Source organism: Colius striatus, chromosome 2 (assembly GCF_028858725.1).
Source record: "Colius striatus isolate bColStr4 chromosome 2, bColStr4.1.hap1, whole genome shotgun sequence".
NCBI lineage: Eukaryota > Metazoa > Chordata > Aves > Coliiformes > Coliidae > Colius > Colius striatus.
In genome coordinates this window covers 38009111-38027653 of record NC_084760.1, presented here as the reverse complement: position 1 = coordinate 38027653, position 18543 = coordinate 38009111, and the positions used below count along the sequence as shown (strand labels likewise).

Here is an 18543-nt window from a genome sequence, read left to right as displayed (position 1 = left end):
AAAATAAGCTCCCTGCTTATTAATAAGCTCTTTTAGCTCAGTCAAATTTACACTCCTGATATATCCATATAAGGCACTTGCTGGGAATAAGCTGTTACATAAGAAGATATGTAAATTTGTAAGAAATAAACTAGGAAAATGGTTTTCTGGTACTGTAGTATATCGTCTGTCATCTTTAAATCATGTAAGGATGATGTGCTATTATCAATAGTTCTTGTAAAGGATATTTGTTCCTAGAGAATGGCATGGAGATAATTAGGTGTGTCTATACTACATGTATGTTATATTATCACAGAATCACAGAAACTTAAGGGTTGGAAGGGACTTCAAAAGATCATCTAGTCCAGTCCCCCTGCCAGAGCAGGACCACCTAGAGTAGGTCATACAGGAACTCATGCAGGTGGGTTCTGAATGTCTCCAGAGAAGGAGACTCAAAACCAATCTGGGCAGCCCGTTACTGTGCTTTGTCACCTTCACAGAGAAGAAATTCTTCCTTGTGTTTCTTTGGAACCTCTTATGTTCCAGCTTGTATCTGTTCCCCCTTCTCCTATCACTGGATATCACTGAGAGCAGCCTGGCTCCATCCTCCTGACACCCATCCTTTATGTATTTGTAAACATTAATGAGGTCACTCCTCAGTTTCCTCTTCTCCAAGCTAAAGAGTCCCAGCTCCCTCAGATTTTCATCATAAAGGAGATGCTCCACTCCATCTTTGTGACTCTAAGAATTCATTCCCTAACCTGTACTGGTACTTGGGGTTATTCTTCCCCAGATGCAAGACTCTACACTTGCCCTTGTTGAATTTTATTAGATTTCTCTCTGCCCAACCCTCCAGCCTGTCCAGGTCTCACTGAATGGCAGCACAGCCTTCTGGTGTGTCAGCCACTCCTCCAAGTTTAGTATCATTAGCAAACTTGCTGACAGTGCCCTCTGTTCCCTCATCAAGGTCATGAATGAATATATAGAACAGTACAGGTCCCAGCACCAATCCCTGAGGGACTCTACTACATAAAGGTCTCCAACCGTATGTATGGTGCTATAAAGTAGCTAGCCTGAACATGATATAAAGTGTAGTATTGAGCACTAATTCAGTTTCCCAGATAGGACCACACTCTTAGCTACCAGGGAGAAACCATCCATTCCCAATACACTGTGCATAATTCAAGTTAATAACAGTTATCAAAGAGTTGGAATGGACCTCTCAAGGACAACCCTCATCCTATCACTACACTCCCTGATAAAGAGTCTCTTCCCATCTTTCCTGTAGACCTCTTTAAGTACTGGAAGGCTGCTATATGGCTTGGAGACTTCTCTTTTCTGGCCATCTCTAAGCAAAACAAATGCAAGTTTCTCAGCTTGTCTTCACAGGAGAGGTGCTTCAGACCCCTGAAGAAAACTAACAGCATGAACTAGGGTGCATGGACTAAATTTCATGAAATCTTACAGCAAGCACTACACCAAGTTGTACTGTCCAGGTTCAAACTTGTTATTTAAACACCTTACTCAGCAGCTGCTGTACCTGCAGGCACCTGCAATTACTAGCTGCCTCCCTGTCTGATTTCCTGATTGCCCAGGTACCAGGAACAGTGCTCCCAAGCACGCCCTGAACTATTTCAGTCTCAGCACTTCAGTGCAGATTTATCTCCCACATACACCAGTTGGAATCTAAGCTTGGGCTTCTTTTCAGCCTAAATCCTTTAGGGGTCAAGCATCCAAAAAACAGGTGTTCTTACTTTCTAGCCCTTAGAGGTTCCCAACTATGAAAAGGCTACCCTGAGAGACCACTTCATATAAATCACAGGGCAGTGGTCTTAACTCTTAATTTAAAAAAAAAAAAAAAAAAAAAAAGGCTATCAGAGAAGACAGCAGTAAACATTTACTAATCAACAGCTTAATGGTTAAATCGTTCACCTGGAAAATGAGATTTCAGCTTCAGAGTGTCCAAAAACATATCTTCCATTACCAAGCTATAATGGCACAAGGAACCTTTTCATTCCCTCCTCTTGAAACTATTCTAACTGTGCACAAAACAGTAAACAGAAGCAAGATTTGTAAAGACATTACTTCTCATTAAGCACAAAATCAAGCTAAGTTCTAAGTTTCAGTCAACTTGTCAGTGTGGCTATCAGAACGGACTCCATAGTCCACACCATGGCAGGAGACAGATGTTTCAGGATATGCTGTAAATAACTTATGAATCCCAAGAGAGAAATGCCTAAACCAGCCAACGAGAAACACTGAGTACACCTACATGAGATGCTACCCTTGTTTAGACAACTTCCACTGCAGGTAGGCTCTTCCATCCACATTCACAACTTTGTAGCTTCTCATAAAATTAGAAACCTAATTTGCTTCATACTCTAATGTGCTTTATCCTTTAAATGACAAAGGGATACACTCCATTATGAAGAAGTTGGTGGAGTCAATCCAAGTGAAGAAATTTCAAAGCTAATTCTCTATTGCAGATCGAGTTGTTTTGGAGGGGCTTTTTTTCTTATTTTTATTTTCAATTTCTTTCAGGTGTGTGCTTTAATCCCAGAGCCACCACTTATTTGATCTCTCTTGCTGAAGGTGTCTTACTGAATGTGTCTTGCTTTGCAGAAAAGGATCCAAAATTAATTAGGGAAAATAAAAGGTGTGAAATGCAAGAAACATGATTGGATTATTAAAGTCCCAGTGTCTGCTCACAGAGTAGTTTCATCAATGAATATTTCATATAAAAATGCGTAAGAATTCTTTTGAGGAGAAATTGGAGCATAGGTCCCTGACCAAGAACTTGTCTAACTCCTAGACTTGACTCCTGTAGCTAGAGAATGAGACGTATCACAGCACTTTTTGTGCTGTTAAACGGCTTCAAGGGGGTGAGTAGCAGGCTTACAGCTTGAAGGTAGGAAATGAGAGGTGAAGGTTTGAAACCTTGGAGGCAGAAGGGGGAACAGTGGCTTAATGCAAAAGTAAGTGAAATTCCACATTATATGGAATGTCAGATTAAAGGACATCAGTGGCTCTGTGGTTTAAAATAAAATTAACATAATTAAAGAGCTTGATCGTATATTACATCCTAAGTTCAAACTCCTGTGAAATCAGGGTGATTAAATACTAAAGAATCAGAATCAAAGTCTGTCAAATAGTGTTTTCTCTCTTAACACCTTGGTATTCCTTTAAAGTACAAAAAAAAAAAAAATCCACTTTAACTCTGGGGCTATTTAGTCTAGAGAAGAGGAGACTGAGGCGGGATCTTATTACTACTTACAAATATCTAAATGGTGGGTGTCAGGAGGTTGGGACATCCTTTTTTTCTGTTGTAGCTAGCAACAGGATAGGGGGTAATGGCACAAAGCTAGAACACAAAAAATTCCATTTAAATATAAGAAAAAACTATTTTACTGTTCAGGTGAGGGAGCAGTGGCACAGGCTGCCCAGAGGGGTTGTGGAGTCTCCTTCCTTGGAGGTCTTCAAGACCCGTCTGGACATGTTCCTATGTGACCTGATCTAGGTGAACCTGCTTCTGCAGGGGGTTGGACTAGATGATCTCTAAAGGTCCCTTCCAATCCTACCATTCTACAATTCTATGATTTCTTTTTATTTGCAGCAAAATAATTTCACAGGACTGGGTCTAGTTATACTTTGAGGTCATCCAGTTGGATTCCTAATGTTTACTGCTCAGTAAAAATTACATTGCAATCACAGTTTTAATTCCTTCTCTATACAGATCTAGACATGGTAGTCCTGGAAACTAATTTGCAGGACTTAAGATAACTGTCCCTAAAGTCAGTTCAGAACTGAATGAATCTTTTCACTATTTCATTTCCACAATGTTTATTATTATGGAGAAAAACATAAATCTTGAGGAGAAAGAAATGAAGGAGATTTTCAAATGTGTCTAAGTAATTAAGAAACACAAATTTATTGGGCATTAATAGGAATGTGAATTTTTAAGGGATTTTGAATTCATCATCTGCAAATCTTGGTTTGCATATCTACATTAGATTTTTATCTACAAAATCAGGCATTTGCCACCAAACATTTTCTTCATTTTCAGGCTTCCCCAAGAATAGCATTTCCAATCTTTTTCTCCCACTTTGCTTATTCTAATGCTTGACCTCTTCTCAGAACAAAAGCTGAGATTACCATTTAGAGGAAAAAAAAAAAAACCAGCTGCCAGGAGTCATGCCTGCATACACAGAGCCACCAGATGCCAGTGCAGCTCATGAGATTCATCAGAAATAAGCGGCGTACTGCAAACTGCACATACTGAAAAGCATTCCCAGCTGTAACTGGAGCAAGTTTCCCAGTCTTTGCTATTTCTACTCTCAAATCAGTTAGTGAAGTTTTTTACAATAGCTGTTATTTTTTGGGAATCCTTGCTCCCCCCAGGAGTACTCAAAGGGTACCATGATACTTTTTCTCTGGCTGATTTCATTGTCCCCCATTTACAAATAATTCCTTGACTCTGAAGAAGTCTTCCCCCCCTTCTTCTTGTATCTCCAAATATTTCTGCAGCATATACACTCTGCAATGTCTCCACTGAACCTCATATTTTGTATGAAAGTAAAAATTCTAAAACATAGCTGACACCAAGCTTCAATACCTATGGCATGGACTGAAAGACGAGACAAAATGGTGATGGATCACAATGGGTGGCAAAACTTTTAAGATCACTGACCCACACAAAATTTCTTGGTAAGCATTTCTGTAAGAGCCATGTCTTAAAAATTCACCAACTACCTTATGTAACAGGGACAGTTGCACTCTAACCTAAATACTTTTGACAGAAAGACTTCAAGTCTGGGACACTGAGTATGTGACCATACATAGACTTAAGAATCGTTATCCCTTCAGATTTATGCAATTGGCTAACATGAGTACTCTGTACATTGTTATATACAGTTGGTGAAAGGGTCAAGTACACTGATGAGTGCTGTACTTTATACAGCAAAGGAATGTATGGAGATGCTTTTAAACACCTCAGAGAGGGAAGAAGCAACAAAAGATGGAAGAGATGAGATAAAAGGAGGTGGTTTAAGCTCTTGTTCCCAAAGCCACCTCTCAACTATCTAAAGGGATATAAACCACCTGTCAGGCTGATAGGCTTTCTGTGTATCTCAACATATTGGGGCACTTATATCGTAACACTCGCTTTTGCAAAACAGGTTGTGTTTATGGGAAAAGGCTTTCATCATTGGATCTCCAATCACTTCTGGAGAAAGCCAGACAGAATCCTACCCAGTCCTCATTGATCTGCCATTTACACTTAAACTGGTAGCAGAAGTAGCTTAAAATCACAGAATCTTAAGAGTTGGAAGAGATCTCAAAATGTCATCTAGTCAAACCTCCCTGCCAGAGCAGGACCACCTAGAGTAGGTCACACAGTAACTTGTCCAGGGGGGTTGTGTAATGTCTCCATAGAAGAAGACTCCACAACCCATCTGGGCAGCCTGTTCCAGTGCTCTATCACCCTCACAGTGAAGAAATTTTTCCTTGTGTTTCTTTGGAACCTCTTATGTTCCAGCTTGTACCTGTTGCCCCTTGTCCTATCATTAGACATCATAGAGAAGTGCCTGGGTCCATCCTCCTGACACCTGCCCTTTATGTATTTGTTAACATTAATGAAATAACCCCTCAGTCTCTTCTTCTGCACTGTCTAACCATGTGCTAAAATAAGATTTAAGGACCTCTGTGTGCTTCATTCCCAAAGTGACGCTTTGGAAGCTACTGAGGTGTGCTAAGTAGCTGCACCAGCAATGGGATAATGCATGCAATAATGAAAGTAATTCTCTCTGGTTCTGCGAAAGGGGACCTCTAGAGTTCACTTAGTCAATCTCTCACTTAAAGTCAGCTATGCAGTCAGACCAGGTGTGCCAGAACTTAATCCAACTGAAAACTACCAGAGATGGAGACTGTACAATCTCTCTGGATAACCTTCTATAATGCTTGGCTGTCCTCATTCTGAAAAAGTTTCCAGTCTCAGCCTCTCATTTCAGTTTATGACTCTCGCCTGTTACATTTTGTTGTGTTTGTTATCCCATTCCTTCATCCTCTCCCTCTGGATGGCAGGCTGTGGCCCTCAAGTGTATCAGCTAGTCCTCTCAACTTGGCATATCTCATTAACCACAACGCTCTGAACACAACTATCCAAACAGCTTTTTACACATCTGGTTCTTAACCCATCTGGAGAGTAACATCCTACCCCAGCTACAAGAATACTGTGGTAGAATGCTGAGAAGTCTTATGCAAGCCAAGGTACATGGTGTCCCCTGTTCTCCTCTCAGGCTAGTCAAGCCTGATTTATCCATGTTAAACCTGTGCCAATCATTACTAATCACCTAGATCTCCTTCATGAGCCCAGAAATGTGACACAAGATGACTTGTTCCATGGTTTTCCCAGGTACCAAAGTGAGACTGACTAATCTAGTTTCCCAATTGTCTTTCAGACATCTTTTGAAGACAGGTACATTTGTTTTCTTCCAAATATATAGAATATCTCCTAATCTCTATAAAAGGACATCAGTCAGATTTCTCAGCACCTTTGGATTTAGCACAGCAGGTCCCATGAGTGGAGTTCTCTTCTTGAAGGCTTTGACATCCCTTGCAGGTCTGAACTCTAGCTCTAGTTCTTCCCGCTTATATCCTAGGCCACATGCATCTTAATACACGTATTTGACACTGCCTCTTTTCTACTGTTTTTGTATTCTTGAGGTCTCTCCTGTTCCCAAAACACAACTTCCTTCTCTATCCAATGCATCCACCATTTTACCTGTGAGTCACATTCCCTACCTCAATTGTTGCTGCTTTAAAAGTTTCCTCACCACATCAGCTGGCTCGTTGGCACAGACAGTTTTTCCTCACCTTGCCAGGTGAATGCTGTTTCTGCTTAGCAGACCTCAGTTCTCAGATTGTCGTAAAAAGACAGTCTTGCTGTCATAAAAACAACATTTCTGGTGATATCATCAGCTGTATAACCAGGTATTAGTCCACAGGACCAATCTGATCCTCCTCCAGACTCTTCTTTCCAGCATTGGTACTGTCAACCTGCATCACCAGGTATAAGCAAAAGGTCCAGTCACTGCGCTAAGCCTCTTAGTTCAATAAGGTATTTGATGGGAACTGGGAGGGTGGTGGAAATTATTCAGGTTTGAAGACACCATGTGAGTACAAACCAGGTTATTCTCTTGCTCTGTTACTGGAAACAGCACATATAAAACTGTTTGAGCATAACTGAAGTCAGGTAGGAAAGGAAAAAAATAAGTCACTTTCTCTAAGCAGCATATAAAGTAAATGAAATTGAAGCAGTATGAACCAAATAATCAGAAGACAATCTTGAGGTAAAACGCTCCCAGCATCTAGGTGACTGTACAGTAATAACTGGGCTGCTGAGGTAACACTGTCAGAAATATCCAATCTAGGTAGGGATGTGGGACCAATGTGGGCTGTTTATCTAGGACACTGGGCAAAGACAAGACAACATAGGTGCAGCAAAAAGGCAGGTTTGGGGCAGAGTGGAGGGGAAAAGAATAAAGGTTACTATACCTTGCTCAAGCACCATTCCCAGTGTGTAAGTGCGGTCATCTACCAACAACTGCTCCAGTCTTTGGTGTGCAGCTAACAAAGCATATCAAACCATATATTAAGGTTAAATATCAACAATATCAGAGACTCTTTGGCATCCTTAAGTTCATTTTTATGAAATAGATGATGAGTTGTTAATTTTTAAGAGCTCTTCTCCATGCTCTAAACTGGTATTTAATTTCCTGTCTTTCTATTACAAACTTTAAAAATCTTCACACATTAGGTTAGTACTGAGACCTAAACCTCTGCATGAAAGCCAAAACTCCTAGGCTTCATGGCTTAAAAACATTCAGTAACCTGTCAGCCATTTCAAAACTCCTGAACCACTCAAAGCCTTAGTTCCAGGCAAACCTTTGCCTTCTCTGCCTCTCCTCCTACATTACTCCTCAATGATCTCAAATTCCCTTCTCTCAGGCCCTCTATTTCTCCTGGCTAAGGTTTGAAGATATTTCCTTCTGGAGATAGTACAGGATAATTCCTAAATCAACCAGAAAGGATCAGCAATATCAGCAAGAGGTACTCTGTCTACAGAGTAACACCTCATGGTTAGTAAAACGCAGGCATCTCATTGGGTAGTTATACTATCTTAAAGCTTCCTTGGGAAAACAAAATAAGGGAAAAAAAAAAAACCTAGGCAAACACATCCTTCTCCCTCTCCTCACATATCAGGTAAGCTTTATGGAGCATTATTATAAGACATGAAAACATGAAATAATCTGTTTAATACAATTAAAATGTTCAACAACACTCATCTTTAAAAGTAAGTAACAGAAAGTGTGTTTCAAGGTAGCTGTATAGAAAACTAAGAATGTTTTTAGTGTGCCGATCTGGTATATCAGGCCTGGCTGCCTTCAGAGAGTGTGGCAGTGAGAGTACATCTGACCAAACAGATGAAGGTTGAGCATGGCATGCATCTAATCTGGAAAGCTGCTGGTGCCATTTGCACAGCATTCAAAAGAAAACCTTGCTTGGACAGATATAATCCACTCCACAGCTGCTGGCCTAGGGGACAAGGATTGTTCCTTGGCACTTTCCCACGAAGAAGGTCCTGATGCAGCTTCACATTTTTTTTCCAATGTATTCACCAACCACAAAGGTCAAAGAAAGCTTCAAAGTATTCAGAAGTACTCAGCCAAGGCACGTAACACAAGATAAGCATTTTATTATTCATGACAGAAAGGCAGAATAGCAAACATAGTGTACAAAGGATTATCTTTCATTAAAAAAAAAACTTTTTATCACTTTAATAGATTAAAAAATTGAAAAGTAATCAATGACACAGTATAAACAAAATACAGAAATACAACATGATGAACAGTAGTTTCCAGTCAAATTTTACCAAATTGAAGTAATGTTTTTGCTCAGAATTATGTTTGCCCAAAAACAAACAGGAAAACACGCTTAAACTTACAAATTCTAAAAAAAAAGTAAGTTTCTTTCAACTAGATTACAAGTATAGTCTCTTCTATTTAACACACACACACAAAAATGCTGTTACAGCTGGGGTTGGAGGCAGGGGAAGCACACATCAATGACAGATGACTGAGAATGAAATCCATAGCCAGACTTCCCAACAACTTAATTGAACAAGTGTAACAAACCTCTGTAATGCACTGCTATCAACAACAAATCCCCATCAACAGTGGCAGCAAAAGACATTCTCTATATTTACAGATGTAGCACAATCCTGAAAATACTTTCAATCACCTAGTTTTTATCTTAAGCACTTTGGTTATTGTGCCTTCAGAAAAGGAATAACTATCACAAGCCAGACTCATTTTAATTCATAAGTTGAAGATAAAACACATTCTTGCAAATAAATCCAACATCTGCAATTTGCAGACTATAAAAATAGTAAATGCACAGCTGTATTTTTTCTTAGTCATTCATCACATCCATTTTGCAACAGTAGTTAAGCAGTGTTTAACAACTACACAAGTTAAAGCAGAATATATATTAGGAAAAAATTATCTAACTTAAAAGATACAAGATATATATTCATACTACACCAAGAGGACTGGCATTTAGGGTAGCTAGATCATCTTTAAAAAGAAAAGACAGAGTTAATTAAACCTGAAATGTCATTGCTTTTACATGGAAATTAAGTATAACCTAGCACTACAATGAACGTAGCCGACGGAAGTAAATATAAAGTCATCTCTCAACATGAGTAATGTTACACAACACAATCTTTATGTTTTATCATAAGAGCAAACAGTATGTCAGAATATTGGCAAAGAACAGGCCAGCTAAGCTTCTAATTTCAACCAGGAAAAACTGAATACTACATACAATAAAATGGTGCAATATGAAATTAACACACACAAATGGTTACCAAAAAACCCTTAGCTAACATTTATCATAGAATCAGTTACTTAAGAAATGTTATGCCATGCATCTCCTGATGTACTACTAATAGACATCTTTCACTTTTATGCTGAAAAAATTTGCATGCTTTTAGAACAATTCACCAGCAGAGTTAACTTTGTAAAGATCTTACTTGTATATAGAGATGCATCAGATGTATCACCTGTCACTAGAGCTGTATTTTTCATTTAATTTCAAGCCATCAGAGGACATACAAACAAAACCCCACACACTTCAAGCCTCCTCATGCTTCATCTTTGTCCAAACAACTGAGCAAGTAGGGGAAAAAGAAATAGAAGAAAAAAAAAACCCAAACAGGGAAACACCTGAAAAATTCTTACAATTTCAGAAATGTTCTCAGACATATACAGCATGTCGTAACTTTTTAGTTCTGAAAAATCCTCCTCATAAAATAAGAAAAGTCTCTGGAAGCTTCCCTTCAGAACACAAACAGTACATGGAAAAAACTTCCACTCTTCATTTTGACGGATGGGAGTAGTGTAGAGAGATCAGCAGAACATGCACATTTATCAGACAGGAGCACAAGTGCGATGGAAACTCAATACTAAGAGAACCTTGAGACGGGTCAATGCCATCTTTACACCAAGAACTGAAAACAACTTAATGGGTGCCTCTCCCAGACTTCGAGCTCTAAGATTTTTTGTTAGAAAACTTTCTCCTAACAAGAGAAAAGATACTGACACAGGAACTTTGCAACTAGAAGCAAAGAAAATGTGCTTCCCATCTTGGTTTTCTGAGCATTCAAACCAAGGAGATAACACTACCGTGAACCAGATGTTACTGCAAATAAAGTTCTATATATTCAGTTCTGTTCTGACAGAAAGGTCTGCCAAAAACATTGTCTGAAAATATCAAGAGCAGTATCTTTATTTTTTCTCTTTTTTTAATGCATTAAATAAGTATTTTCCTGACAGCAGCCTACTTATTATTCAAAGAATTCTCTTGACAGTATCTTCACACTGTCTTTCCAAATTGTGAAATATCAGAATCACAAGTCTCAAATTGCGCTTCTGGTAGCAGATTTACTCTCTATTACATCAATTCTATTTTTTTTTTTTTTTATCATCACAATGCCCAACTTCTTTACAGTACTACACAACTTCAGCATTTTAATTTTTCAGTGTTACATGAATTTAGATCCTACGTACATGGTATTCCAGCACCCACTTTATCAGACTTCCTTATTTGAAACCTTACCACAGATACTCTTATGTTTTAGATACTTTGGGGTTTTGGGTTTGTGTTTTTTTTTTTTTTCATTTCCTTGCTTTATTTCTGTCAGCAGAATTTTCATCGTAATTATAACTTGGTTTACAAAGCAACACATAGTATAGAATCTGGACACTAAGGCTGCAAATATGTTTTTGTTCCAATTTAATTCTGTCTACTGGAATGAGGCAGATCCTAATTCTAGAGTAGGTTGCATGACCAGCAGGAATTAAGGCATAAGCTACACTGGTCTCCTTACTCAGAATATCCACCTCTAATTTCAAAGCCATTGTGTTAAAATGAAATATCAGACCCAGTTTACTAAGGAAGTTCTGAAACAGAAGTTTAGCTTCATCACTCCAGTACCCCACCTTGGCATGAACTAGATCATATAAAAAACAAGACTGTGCCAAGCATGGTACGTAAGACTGACTTTCTGGAATAATTTCGACTTCATGGCTATTAAAATAAAGGATGCTTTTCAGAAAACTGTAGTCAATATAACTACAACAGACTGACTTGTTACTTCACTAATTTAATTCACTTTAAGCAAATAATTTTTGTGCTTCTTTGACAAGCATTACATTTAACTCAGGTACTATTTGCATACTTCTAAGTAATTGTAGAACAAAATCTCCCTTTTCTATTACTTACTTCTGCCCCTTCAACCTGTCCAGAATTTAGATCTTTAGGAAAGATATTTAAAGGTGTTTGGGAAGCATTTTTCATCCTAAGAGGCTTAGTTTTACTTTGACCACAAAAACTATTCCCACACTTTCTGTCTTGGTTTGGCCTGTTATCCTTATTATGCATTGGTGTGTTTTGCCCCAGTCTTGTCTCTTTTCTGCCAAAGTTTTACACATTGACTCCTCGCTACAAATTACATCTACTTCCCATTGCTCTCCATGCTGCTGTAAGAACTTGCAAGCAATTGGCTTGGTATTTATTTTGCTTGCAAAACAGGAAGCCCAGCTTCCATCAGGAATGCTTTTTGTTCTCCTAAGAAAACAATGAAGGCTGAGCCTCAGCAAAGTTAAGAACTTTTTCAGAATCCTCCAGACTTTAGAAGGACTTATAACTACTGCACTACCATAGTCAATGAACTCTACTTCAAAGTAGTTTCCCAGTCTCAGAGTTTTGACAACAACTCTACAGTAAAAGCTATCAGCATCACGCTCTGCAGCAACAAGATCCCCTACCATGAGTTCATCTAAGCAATTATCAGGCTCTGCGCTCACCATTCTTTCATTTAATTTTTTTGCTAGTTGCTTTAAGAAGTTTTGATCCTCTGTAAGATGAACATAGAAACGTGATGGACTATTTATGTGAGAAATGTACCCTGCTACTTCAGAATTCACCCGAATATCACATTGAGGAAGACTGACTGATTTAGGTATATTTTCATTACTACTTTCCTCCTGGCCTATACAACTTAGTATTTCACTATGAGATTCACAGTGAGGATTTACATTTATTTCATCTGAATTTAAAGCAGGATGAGAGAGTGAATGAGAAGCAGGCTCTCCAACTAAAGGTTCCTCCTTGTTCTCCAGAACAACACTGACAGTACTTCTAAAACCTGATTCTTCACTGTCCTCTAAAGTTAGCAGTTTTGAGGACTCCCTGCACAACTTTTGTGTGCCACATGCTGTTTGCTCTTCATCACCAAAATTCTGTCCCTTATCTGTTTGATAACACTTAGATACTTTGCATTTCACTTCAGTTTTCAAACTTATTCTTTCAGGACTTTTAATAGTTACTTGACTAATCATTTTGGCATCTTTCATGGGATGTATCACTCGCTTGTTACCATCAACACATTGTTGCATACAATTTTTCACTGCCAATTCTTCCCGTATTTTTTCTTTTATTATCCGATTTACTTGGAGCTGTCCATCATACAACTCCACAACAATTCGTCCATCTGATTCTCTGGATACAATTACAGCCTTCAACAGTTTACCAAGAAATGCTTCCTTAAACCATCTAGTAACTTTTGTTGGAATTGTTGTCTCCCTAAGATCTGACAGGCGGCATTTAATAGCTTGCATGGGTGTGAATAATAGATCAGTAGCAAAGTCTGGAATAGGCAAGAACTGGTCCCTCTCTACGATATTCTCATTTCCATAATCCACAAAGTCAGCAAGTAGACATGATGTCGATTCTACAGGAGAAGCCAAAGCTCTATAAAAGTTGCCATCTTCAAAATATCTGGCTATACAAATTCGTGTCTTGCTGATATCATATTTTGCATTATTTGACATTTTACTTGCAACACTAACCCTCTTCAGCAATTTCTCTATCGTTTCAGTGTTTCGATTAAGCTGACAATAGAACTCTGACAGACTTTGTATGTGAGTTATGTAAACTTCCTCCTCACTTCCAACTTTAATGTTAAAAGACGAGTAGCAAAAACTGTACAGAGAACCCAAAGATGCAAGATTGCTCTGATGAGTATCTTCAGACTGGTGGAAACCTTGTTCTCTGAGGAACTGCCCTGCACTAGTAAATGGAGTCTTTAAGTCAACTATATTGCATAAAGAGTTGGGGCTTACAAGAATAAGAGCATAAATGATGCAAGTCAGTGGTCCTCTAGAAGCAGAAATGAAGTCTTCAAAATGTTTACACATTTCTTCAGGGCAATTACGTGAGTCAATCTGTAAGGGTAGATTTTTAAGTCTACATCGAAGTGCTTGACTTTCCAGCATTAAGAAATATGGATGAACAGCTTGAAGATCTTCAAGTAAAACTCTTTCCTGAAAACCATAGTCTACAAAAACCACATCGACTTCACTTGTGGATACTTGCTGCACAACAGTCGCTCTGTACCACTTCCCATCTCCACGACGCTTAACAACACAGGCATCCTGCCCAGTTTTGTAAGGACAGCTGTGCTCTTTATAAAAAGTCTGAATTTGATCCATTAAGTTATCTAGCACTGGCAGTTTGGTTTGCAACTGACAAAAAAAATTGTTTGGGGAAACAACACAAGAACACACCACTTCAAAAATAGTTCCTGGTTTAAACACCAAGCTTTTATAAAATATTTTTTCCTCACGTACCGATTTACACCTTTTAGTAATAGCATCTTTTCCAAAGCAAGACAGCACGACAGATTCTCTTGGCACCGAAGACACACTTGATTTTTGCTTCCGAAATCTTTCTCTTTTTCTAGGTACTTTGTTTTTCAAATTGTTACAGATACTCTGTGCATTTACCTTTTTTCTCAAATGGCAAAGATTCCAGTTTTTACTTTTTTTGGCCAAATTTAGAACAGAGTCTGGTATCTTCTCACAGTATTCAGCATGCCCAGCTTGAGCCATACACATGGCAACATTTCTTTGCTGCAAATCATCCCTATAGTGTACATTAACTATACACCTGTCATTTTCCTTTCCAATTACATGAAGCAGCAGTAGTTTGTTAGACACAATCCATTTGAAGAAATCGGTGTCCTTTTTAGCCCACAAACCATCAACAGGAAATGCACAAGCAAGCGCACAAGAAATAGCTAAAGCTGGTAAATCAGAAAACTCAGGCAGCAGTGTTTTCACATTGTAACATGGTACAGTGTCTATGTTTCCAAAATCAAAAAAATAAACAGTAATGTTTACATCAAGCACTTCCATTACAACAGCCCGATAATAATGCATGTCTTTGCTGTACTGGGCACAGCACAGCAATCCAGGCTCTGGGTTTTTAAGGACCAGTTTTTCAGCTCCACGTTGTTCATAAACTTCTGCAATATCTTTCATCAAGGCCTGAAATTCTTTGTCATATTCACATGTTTGAATCCAGAAGCGAGATGGATTTAAGACATATACCACAAAAGCATAACAGGAAGTACTCACTTGCATTTCCACTGTTTTGAAATGGCTTGGCAAAAACTTGGCCCATTCAGGCAAGCACTTTTTGGCATGGTCATTTCCAGTACAGTCCTCAAGTGAACTGCATCTCTCATTACATGGTTTGTAGTTTAGAGCCATACTTGTGATTTTTGTTTCAAAAAGCGTGATGCAAGATGGAGCTGCTTCCTTCACATTTTCCACTTGCTTAGCATTCATTTCAAGATTGTGATTTTGCAGTGTAATATAATACAAGCGTTTCACATCATTGAATAAATCAACCTGGACACAAATAGGAGTTTGTGCTATCAAGGCCTTCATAAGTCTTTTCAGCTGAATTTTTATTACTGTTTCGTCCTGACAACCAAAACAAGACAGTGCACATGGAAATGAAATCATTGGTAATGCCATGAACTCTACTTTAAGTCTCTGAACACAACTAGAAGGCACAGCTTCAATATTGCCAAAATCCATGAACCAGACTTCCACATGGTCAGAGAGAACCTGTTTTATCACTCCTCTATGCCATTGTCCATTTTGCCTTTTGGCAGCACAAAGTAGCCCTAAACTATCGAAAGATTTCTTTTCTGTACTGATAGCTTCATAGTATAAACACATAGCTCCTGTCAAATCTTCCAGCTCTTTTTGCCATTTCTGTATCTGACAGTAAAATTTATTTGGGCTCACTGCAGCAGTTATTTTTACATTTTCTTTACTGCCCACAGGAAGATGTCGAAAGAGATTATCTGGAACTGGCCAAAAGTCTGCTAATTTCCCAGAATTACTGAAAGTGAGAAACTCCTTGACTGAACACTTCTGTTGCAACAATTGTGGCACTCTCTTAAAAATCATTTCCTGGGGAAAAGCTCTTAGTGTTTCTACAATAAGACAGAACGAATCTCCATCAATACATTTTCCTAACTGCAGTTCAAGAACATCACTAACGATCTTTGGCACTTCTAGAATAAACAGTTGGTATGGCATAACAGCTTTCATGTGACCTCTAATCTGTAATCCTACCAGAGATGAAAAATAGTTCATAGCTTTTGGGCCCCATTTTTCTCCAAGAGGAAGGATGCTTGCAAAAACACCCACAACCACCTTCGGAGGCAGCTGAAACAATTCATCACAAGCAGAAGCAAGATGAGTTTCCTCAACCTTTAGCACTTCCCCAGTGTCTATAAGAAAAGCCTCATAGAAATCTTCTCTTTTTCCCAGAACTCTTCCTCTACACCATTCTCCTTTTTTATCTTCAACTAAACAAGATCCGCCGACATAAACACTACCTTTTACTTTGGATACACGTTGTATTTCATTTTGCAGTATGTAATAGTCAAGCTCACATCCCACCTTCCTTTGACCCTGGAACATTATAACCATGCATTGCGGATGGCATTCTATATGAGTTATCTTCAGATACAGATCTACTGTTTTTGGTGAGGAAGTCAGAGATTCCATCCTGTCTGCAAAGAAAAGGAGTAAGATCAGCCTGATAATTTTCCATATTTTTTTGTCAACTGATTTCCCACACAAAAATTGTTTTCAAAATGCTTTAATAGCATGCTATTAAACCTCTGGTTAAAACATGTAAAGCATGACATTGAGATACACTTGACAATTCTCTTTGTAAAAATATTCAGATAATATCTGAAAAAAAACCCCTCCAGATTTGTTCTTTTGACTACAGATTAATTTTATCACTTGAAAAGAATTTATAATCAGAAAGTTGTTTCCAGATTAACATAGAGAACAAGTATACAGGGATGCAGAACAAGACAGGACAGATCAGTGGAAAGGCAACTGTATTTCTTCTGAAAGAAAAGTATTTCTGCTCAAAGAAAACAAGAGCAGAAAGCAATTAATATCATTTATACAAAATCTGCTGATCTCAAAAGTGTTACATATGCTAAATTTAACTGCAAGTTTCTCAAAAGGAGATCCAATTCACCACCTCATTGCGCTAGACAGTTACAAGGTGAGTTTGCTTGCAAACATATTTCCAAACCATTTCTTTCCTTTTAAAATGTGAATGACCAGAGACTCCTCTGCTACTCACCCTGCTTTTTCTGTGTAAATCACTTCTTGAAATCAGTGATATCTTACCAGCTGTGTGCTTCACTGTTTAGTTAATCTAGCTATCTATACACTATGAGGCATACCTGTAGCATATTCAAAGTTTTTGTAATTGCAAGGACATACAGAACACATTTGCTGTGTCCAACATTTCCGCACTATCAACTAACATTTCTGCCAAGTGAGTTTAGTGCTGTCCCAACAGCACAATCCTGACAGTTTAAGTACCTTCAAAACCTTCAGATAAGTCTGAGCTTCATCTGTAATTTGGTCTGGAAGATCACAGAATCATTAAAGTTGGAAAAGATTTTAAGATCATAAAGTCCAACCACTAACCTCACACTTCCAGGTCCATCAACTAAACCATGTCCCTCAGCATCTCATCTGTGTATCTTCTATCTCTAGGGACGGTGACTCCACCACCTCTCAGGTAAGGCCATTCCAATGTCTATTAACCCTCCCAGTGAAAGAGTTCTAGAGAAGAGATTGACTCCCACCTCATCACAACTCCCCTTCAGTTGTAGAGAGTGATCATATCTCCTCTCAGCCTCTTCTTCTCCAGATTAAACATCCCCAGCTCCCTCAGCCACTCCTCATTAGACCTGTTCTCTAGACCCTTCACCAGACTTGCTGCCCATCTCTGGACACACTCCAACACCTTAACGTCCTTCTTGCAGTGAATGGCTCAGTATTGGACACAGTATGCAAGGCGCAGCTTCATCAGTGCCGAGTAAAAGGGGACAATTACTTCCTTAGTCCTTCTGGTCACACTATTTCTGATACAAGCCAGGATGCCATTGGCCTTCTTGGCCACACTGATGGCTCATGTTCAGTTGACTTCCAGTTCCATTCACACCTGTCCTGTGAAATAACTGACCTGTTATTTCACATTGTTTGAAAAGGCTGTGCATGTCCATAATTTAAACAAGTAATTCTATGAAATAAACTGTTGCTCTAGCAGATTAGTTAAGGGTAGACAACATCTGTCAAATGCCAAGATAGTGGAGAAACACACAAGGATACACTGGACTTTGCATATGTTTGACCCATCAACTTTCACATAAAGCTGAAAGTGAAACTTTCAGTTTCAACTGCAAGTTATTAGAACAAGATCTGCAATATTAAAAAAAATTCTTCAAAAAAATCTTCAACAGAACTGCCACAATAGTTTTAATCACAAGCATACATGACATAGCTAGTGACCATACAATCTGTTCTCAGAATAAATACTAATCTCTACCATTCTAGTTCCACAGGGAAAAAAAAAAGCATACGAGAAGATGTCCAACAGGAGGAAGAAGGATATATGATTTAAAAAAAGAAATTCAAACCCCAAAACACTAGCAAACTGAAAAAAGGTTCCAAAAAAAGCAGCAACCAATCTAGAACTGGCAAATATCCCCTTCAACAATCTCCCTTGTTTTTGCTTTTGCCTGTAATAAAATAGAAAGCTAAATTT

The 18543-nt window shown here is 38.5% G+C and overlaps 1 protein-coding gene across 1 annotated transcript; it reads right to left on the bottom strand.

Moving 5' to 3' along the window:
* Positions 1–11213: 11213 nt before the first annotated feature.
* Positions 11214–16481, bottom strand: TDRD15 (tudor domain containing 15). The gene is given in 3 exon segments (XM_010199450.2): positions 11214–11817; positions 11819–12005; positions 12008–16481. Coding segments are annotated over 3 exon segments (5253 nt in total). The 5' UTR covers positions 16470–16481.
* Positions 16482–18543: the final 2062 nt, after the last annotated feature.